This window comes from Triticum dicoccoides, chromosome 1A, assembly GCF_002162155.2.
Source record: "Triticum dicoccoides isolate Atlit2015 ecotype Zavitan chromosome 1A, WEW_v2.0, whole genome shotgun sequence".
NCBI classification, from domain to species: domain Eukaryota; kingdom Viridiplantae; phylum Streptophyta; class Magnoliopsida; order Poales; family Poaceae; genus Triticum; species Triticum dicoccoides.
Window position 1 is genome coordinate 135,757,247 of NC_041380.1, and position 8,171 is coordinate 135,765,417.

The 8,171-nt window shown below is 44.1% G+C and overlaps 1 protein-coding gene across 1 annotated transcript; it reads right to left on the reverse strand.

Moving 5' to 3' along the window:
- Nucleotides 1–4,682: 4,682 nt before the first annotated feature.
- LOC119367199 lies at nt 4,683–6,395 on the reverse strand. The gene is made up of 2 exons (XM_037632787.1): nt 5,180–6,395; nt 4,683–4,994 (listed from the first exon to the last, which is right to left on the reverse strand). The coding sequence occupies exon 1, from the start codon at nt 6,345–6,347 to the stop codon at nt 5,184–5,186; it is 1,164 nt and encodes a 387-aa protein (XP_037488684.1). The 5' UTR covers nt 6,348–6,395; the 3' UTR covers nt 4,683–4,994; nt 5,180–5,183.
- Nucleotides 6,396–8,171: the final 1,776 nt, after the last annotated feature.

Sequence of the window (8,171 nt, forward strand, 5' to 3'; positions counted from 1 at the left end):
TATGTACATATATATGTATATATATTAGAAACTTTAACACATGTCTGCTTGAACATGTTGGCTAAAAGAAAAAAAATGAAACGGAACGATACCAATACCAATAAAATCATTTTTTTAGTATGAGTTCATTTCCATTTTAGAATGTTGCTCATATGTATTAATTAATACTCCATCCGTTTCTATATATTAGTCTTTTCAAGATTTTAATATGAACTATATATGGATATATATAGACATATTTTAGAGTATAGATTTACTTATTTTGTTTTGTATGTAGTTCATATTGAAATGTTTAAAAAAGACTTATATTTAGGAACGGAGGGAGTAGGTAATTAGTCTTTTGAGACAATAACAGTAAATTAGTATTTCATAGGAGAAATAATTTTTTTTTAGACAAGGGAAATAGTTTTCTTAAGAGTTGGGAAGTACGTAGTTAATTAGTTTTTTAGCAAAAAAGAAAATAGTTAATTGTTGACCTGTGCTGCCGCGTGATGCATTAGGAGGCCTTTCTGGCCCATATGTGCACGCTCTTGCGTAAGAAGGCACGGCACTCTGATGTGCACGCTCTTGCGTAAGAAGGCACGGTAGAGGAGCCGGTTCCGTGGCGCAGGATGGAGGGGAAAGTATAGTGCTCCCAGGCCTAGGGTGCTCCCGATGCTCCGATGCGAAAAACATTTTTTAAAATGTTTAAAAAATTCTGAAAAATGCAGCACATCGACGGAACATTGATGTCTTTTATCACAAAATTTTAAATCAAAATTTAAAACATTGCTCGAGATACAAAAATGACAAATTTAACATCAATGTGATAATGGGCCAAAACTATAGTCCAACTTATGTTATGTACACAAATTTATTATTTTTGTATCTCAAGCAATGTTTCAAATTTTGATTTGAAATTTTGTGACAAGAGATATTGATGTTCCGTCGATGTGCTGCATTTTTTTCAGAATTTTTTGAACATTCTAAAAATATTTTTCGGACATTTGAAGCACCGGAGCATCCCAAGCCTAGAAGCACTAGATATTTTCCCCAGGATGGAGTTACGCACCTGGGCGGCGGCGTTTCATTGTGACCTAATGTGTGGAGCAATCGCACAGAAGAGAGTGAGAGTGAGAGAGCAGATGGCCCGGCCCAATTCGGCATTTCATTTTTGGGAAGCTTCTACCCCAGTTTTTTTTTGGTTGTAGGAGGTTCTCGAAGGGTTTAGTTTCGTTTTTCTTGGGGGTTTTCGTTTTTGTCTTTTTAGAAGAAAAAAAATCCTATTTCTGAAAAATGTTCACATTTTATAAAATAAAAATCCATATTTTCGAAAATTTTAAATAAAAAATAAAAAAAGATATTAGAAAAATCTTCACAACAGTTTTAAAAAATGTTCAAGTTATCTAAAAAATGATCACAAACGTTTAATTGTCTTTCAAAAGATTCAACAAAATTTTAGAAAGTGTTCAATTCATGAAATAATTTTTTTGTATTTTTTGGGAAATCGGTGAAAACAGAAAAATGCCACTCCCTCCTTCCATCTATATAGGGCCTAATGTGTTTTTTAAGACCGCCTTTGACTATTGACAAGATTAATAGTACATGACATGCAGAATGTGAAAATTATATAATTGAAAGCTTCTTTCACACACGAATTTAACGATGTGCTTTGTGTAAGTTGCATGTCATATATTATTGCTCTACTATTTGGTCAAAGTTAGCCTCGAAAAACGCATTAGGCCCTATATAGATTGAAGGAGGAAGTAGAAACATAACATGTAGAAAAAATTCACTTGCTTCACCTGAGTCATTACAGTAGCTAGTGCGCTAATGGATCGGACCCCTTGTGGCGCCCCTGTGCGTGCCTCTCCTATCTGACGCAAAGAGTGTCAACTAGGAGGTCCCTCGAACCCTCGACATATGCCCAGCCTAAAAACCCAGCCCAAGGGGCCTTCCTAAACCTCTCATTTGTTTAGATTGTCTAAGTCGTCCCAACCGAGCCCATATGTCAGGCGGATACGATGTCGTCCAGACATGTCCACCACATAGGACCCGGCAAACCGACATCACCCTACTCCCACCAAATCGACCCGCAAGTTGTTCTTCTCCTCATGTGTATTGCCCATCCTGCGCCCTCCCAGTCATGCAGCACCCGGAGCGCTACCACGTCCCTGAACTTGTTCATCGTCCTAGACCCTACCCCCACTTGGAGCACCACCCCCGAGCACAGTCGCGACATCAGACGCCACCCTAGTACGTCCTAGTCCTCATGGATGTTGTCACTGTTAGGAACGTAGCACAACATGTACTTACATGCACGGTAACACTATGAAGATGCTAGAGGTAGATCATATAGTTATCAACAAATGCAGCCGAGAAGAGATGTTGGTGTAGACTTGTAGATTCCCGCAGCTAGGTTCAACATCCCGAGCCGTGAGACTACGATCCCTCTGCCAGTATCCATGCCAAGGAATCACTGATCAAGCATAGCTTGTTGTCTAGGACGAAGAAATGCCATAGACTAGGAGATGTGGCAGCCTTGCGGCAATGGTGGAAACTTGCAGAGATAGAGATGGAGAGGGAGCCACCAGATGGAATTGAGTGGTTGCCCCCTCTGCTATATATATAGACGCATGTGAGGAGGGACTCCCTCTCCCCTAGCTAGGGTCGGCCGCACCTGGGAGGGATGTGCCCCAAACCCTAGCCGCCGCCCCCTTTGCCTTCCCCAAGGCATGTGGGGTGTGCCACACTAATGGGCCCCTTGATGACCCACAAGTATAGGGGATCAATCATAGCCTTTTCGATAAATAAGAGTTCGAACCCAACGAGGAGCAGGAGGAATTGACAAGTAGTTTTCAGTAAAGTTTCATTGTAAATGATGTAAAGATAATTTAATAGATTGTTAACAACAAGATAATTCGTAACAACATAAATATTAACTAAAGCAATAGAGTGCAGCAAGTGACCCAATCCTTATGTATGCTAAGGACAAGCCGGTTCTGTTTCTTATAATAGCTAAAACGCTCTTGAGGATACACAGAAATTTCATCAAGTTACTTTCACCATGATTTATTAAGCTATTGTTTATTGATTTCGCAAGTGTTGTGTGGGTGGACCGGAGGTAAGGTATTGTTCTTACTTGAAAAAAAAATACATACTTATGATTGTACCCTCCATGCAAACATGTAATTAACATAAATCTAACCATTGCATTAAACGATAAGATTCAAAACAGCCCCTCACGGAATGATTTCATAAACCATGTTTTAGGTTTATATCACTCCCGCAACCCATCATCTACAAAAAAAATCTACAATGTCTTCCCATATGCCCTTTTGATGGTGAAGTGTCATGTAGTTGACGTTCACATAACATCACTAGAGGAAGAACAACACAACGTATCATCAAAACATTAAACGGTATTCAACTTCAAATGATTACTAGCAACAAAAATTCTCCCATGTCCTCAAGAACTAATGAATCTACTCACAAGACATCATATGGATCATGATCAATGGGTATAAATATGCAATGAACAATCTGAACATAACAACTAACATAACAATCTTTCACCGATAAATCTCCTATGCATCAATTACCGTACATGTTCTATTGGGCAAATCAAAGACCTAGAAACCCGTGCCCGACTATAAGGCAATAAGGCAATAAATGAAACAAACTATGACACTACTACTAAGATACTTTGCACTATGGGGGTAGTAACTTAGACTAGTGTCATGCATATGACACTAGTCTAAGTTACTCCCCACTATGACCAGCCTTATAAACCCATTCGAAGGGAGTATTAGTGATTCAAGATTCGTGTCTCAATTAATTCTTCATTGATGAGCCATTACTGATGACGAAAAATTATTATACGCACTATCAACAAAACCTCCAACCCAGATACACATGGCAGAACAGAACACACCCCGACACCAACTATAATTACTCACACTCATCATTTTAATGGATGCGTACATAAATAAGGATAATGCGTGTCTCTGCGAAATCAGTGTATGTGTCAACAAAACCTCCAACCCAGATAAACTCAAGAACAAACCCCAGACTAACCTGAGTCTGCCATCTCCATACGCAGCATGTCTCAAAATTTCACAAGAGAAGAGAAAAAGGCACTAACACCAATTGATAGAACAAATGATCCGGCTTCACCTTATAAAGGCACTCACTGGCACAGGCCAAGTTAGCTCTTCAGCTTCTTCCCTGTGAATGACCCTGGAGTTTGGATGCACAGTAAGACTGTCAAACAGGCATTTGCATCAGATCAACCACACTCAAAATCTGAACCAGAACTGAAGTCGCCCAATATATGCAAACATGGTAGAAAGACAAGTACGGAGTACTCTATAACGTAACTGAGAAATCTCATTGCATATTTACCTACAAAACCTTCAATCCAGATTAAGTGAATAAATAAACCTGGAACATGATACTGCTGTCTCCATCCATGGCGCAACTTAGAGAAGCGAAAAATAAATAAAAACGCACCAACACCAAACGACAGAACAATTATCAAACTTCACCATAATAACAACATTTGATGACAATAGGCCAAGTTCTTCAGTCTTCAGTTTCTTCATTGAGCATGGGATTGGAAAAAAAGTAAGACTATCCAGCATTCTCGCATCAGTATCAGAGGAGCCAGACTCCAAACCCCAGCCAGAAATTGACACGATATATAATGATCATAGAAGCAAACATAAAAGCTCCGGTATAACATTCACAAAAGCATGCTAAATACTATATTCCGAAATTATAATCTCAGGCAATAGAGTGACCATACACATAATGGTGGCAGAACATAACACACCAACTAAGACTGCAAGCACAACTAATTACATGATATGAAGCTAAAACTGTAAGCACAACTAGAGCAAGTTTGCGGCTATCATGTCTCACGAATTCATATGGATGATCAAATGACATCCTTTTTCCAACATCAGCTCTGCCACAGAATCTAATCACCATAAGCTGAATGTAGCTTCGCATTCCTGCAGAAAATCCAGGGCATTGAGACATATCAGAAGAATTCACCCAAGAAGCAAACAAAGAAAGTTTTAGATGGCAGAAGGTTAATTAAACTGTTTGGTTTAAACATTTCTTTATAACCAGTTAAGCACATCATCGTTGATCAAAACTTATAGGAGACATTTAGCATATTGTAACTGTGTATCACCTTATCAAGCACCTTCTTCAATAGAGTTCAAGAACGCTGGCGGCCACGCTATCGTGTAAGGATATATCAGCGCAGACGGGCAACTCTCATTCTCAGAGAGCTTGGTCATCTTCATAGTCTCAAGATGAATGCAGAACAGACAACTGCCATTGCGCAAGAACACAACACCGGCAGCCACCCCGATGACATCCAGTGTGAGATGGTAAAAGTGTTCCGAGCCAATCATCTCTGCAATCGCCCTGTGGAACCTCACCGACTTGTCCACCAGCGTCCACGCCAGGCCACCGGCACCGTCGTCCTCGCTGACCCAAACCTCGATGCAGAAGCCACGCATGGTGAGCACATGGAGCCCGCCGGCGCCGTCCTCCCCCTTCTCGATGACGTCGAAACTGAGCTCCCGCAGGAAAGGCGGGAGCGGCAGCACGGCGAGCTCTGTCGTCGCCGTGTTGAGCGCCAGCACGTGCTGTCCACCCACTAGCTTCCAGTACAGCGACCCGTTGGCCTGCATCGCCCGGGAGGCCGCGAGATTGGGCTGCTGCGCGAGGCCGCCCACGTCCGCCCACCGGAGGTCGGCGGAGGAGAGGAGGAAGGCGCGCAGGTCCGTGGTGTCGCCGACTCGGGAAATGCAGGCCGCCTTGAACACCGAATAGTCGCCGTCGTCGGTGACGAGGGCGTACCCCACGGGGTGGTCGCCGGGGAGCGCGGGGAGCGAGACCCAGCGCCGGGCCAACGGGTCGGCGACGGCGAGGTCCTGGGACGACCGGCTGCGCAGAAGGAGGCGGCCGTTGCGGCAGTCGAGGAGCTGCCAGGGGGTGCCGGCGCCGGCGGCGCCCGGCCGGCCGCGGCGGGGGATGAAGGAGAGCGCGAAGTCGCCGCGCTCGGCGACGCGGCGCGTGGCGGCGGCGGGGGGCGCGGGGAGCAGGCGCGGGGCGCTGTTCCCGCGGTGCTCGCCGGGGCGGTGGAGGTGGCAGCCGAGGAGGAGTGGGCAGGTGAAGGGGTGGCGGCGGCGGAAGCGGCGGAGGAAGGCGGCGCTGCGGGCGGCGCGGAGGAAGGGCCGGCAGGCGAGCGCGGCGCGGAGGAGGTCGGCGGGGCCCGGGAGCAGGACGAAGACCTCCTGCAGCAGGTCGTCGCCGAGGACGTCGACGGTGGAGGCGGCAGGCAGAGCCATGTGGCGCGACGCGGAGGGACGCCGCCTGGAACGGACGGGGGAAAGGGATGTTCCTTCCCCACTACGCGGTAGTTTCGGGCTGGGACCAGGCAGGTTGCTATATCAAAAAAAAAATCTGATTGCTGATTGGCACTTTGCAGTCTTGCAAATTGCAATATAACCGCTCGGGTCTCATTTACGCCCAGTTATGTTTGCTTAATTACGTAACGACTCTAAAATATATATACTCAGAAACAACCCTGTGACACGCATTTTTCAATTAAAAATTAAAAGGGGGTGAACTGCAAATGTTCAGGATTTCATCTAACTAGGTTTCCACGCAAAAAAAAAAGAGAGAGAATATCTGACTAGATTTACGGCACGGCAAAGGGTGAAGGGTTTGGCTGGTTTGATGTCCCGGTATGGAAAAGTTGGCAACCCAAACAATTCGGCCGGAATTGCTTTATTGCCTACGAACATTATTAGGAAGGCGGATTATTGTGTTTCTTTTTGGCAGCAAAGCGATCAGCACCTAAAGTGTTTCACCAATCTTTGACTTGGGAGCAGGCAGTGACCAATAAGTGGCAACCAATCACCGTCCTCTTGCCAAAGTTCCGTATCACAAAATTGTTGGATTAGGCCATCCACGACGCAAGATACTTTATTTATTTGGAATATATATGTCCCGCTCAGAAAGACGAGACGGCAGCGGCTCTTTGAAAATGGAATAAAGATCTTTTCACCCACTCCTCGTTCCGTTGATGCGTCTAGTATCGTCGGTGGGCGTGTGGAGGTGTGCCTCCGACAAATCTGTTTTTGATGGATTTGCTCGGATCTATTCGTCGTTCATCTATGTTCTTGTGTCTTCAAGTTGGATCCTTCTGATCTACATACTTCATCGACGGCGGTTGCTGTACTGGTGCGTTGGTTCTGTGGGGCCTTAGCACGACGACTTCCCGACTGTGTACTACAATAAGGTTTGCCCGGCTCCAGTGAGGAAAAGGCGATGATAGCAGCTTGCCTTCGACTCGCTTCAGTGCTTATACTCGTCGCTAAGTGGTCTACGGATTTGGATGTAATTTTATTATTTCTAGTAATCGTTGTAATACCATTGTTGAAGATGAATAAATCAAAAGTTTTTCTCGCAATATGTGTGTGTAAAGATCTATATTATATCAATAGAACACCGGATACAATGAGATATAGGTTAACTGAACACATAAAAATCCTAGCAAAAGAAACTAAACCCACATAAACGAAAACTACCCTAAACAAGGGGGGCGGGCTATGACTAGGACCAAATGCCTCTAAAATCTTGCCAAAGCCACAATAAAACGTGTCCTCATTGCACAACCGTGCTCACGGCAATAGTTGACAACATCAAGGAATCCAACCGCAAAGACGTTAGAGAAACAAGTCTAGTTCAATTGTCGTAAATAGTAGACCGCCACGAAACAAATCTCGTTGAATCGTCATAATAGTAGACCGATACGTCTTTAATGTATCTATAATTTTTTTATTATTCCATACTATTATATTATCTGTTTTGGATGATAACGGGCTTTATTTTATAATTTTATATTATTTTTGGGACTAACCTATTAATCGGAGGCCTAGCCCAAATTGCTGGTTTTTTTGTCTATTTTAGTGTTTCGCAGAAAAGGAATATCAAATAGAGTCCAAACGGAATGAAACCTTAGGGAGCGTTATTTTTGGAACAAACGTGATCCAGGAGACTTGGAGTGGACGTCAAGAAACAATCGAGGAGGCCACGAGGCAGGGGGCGCGCCCTCCACCCTCGTGAGCCCCTCGTTGCTCCACCGACCTACTTCTTTCTCATATATA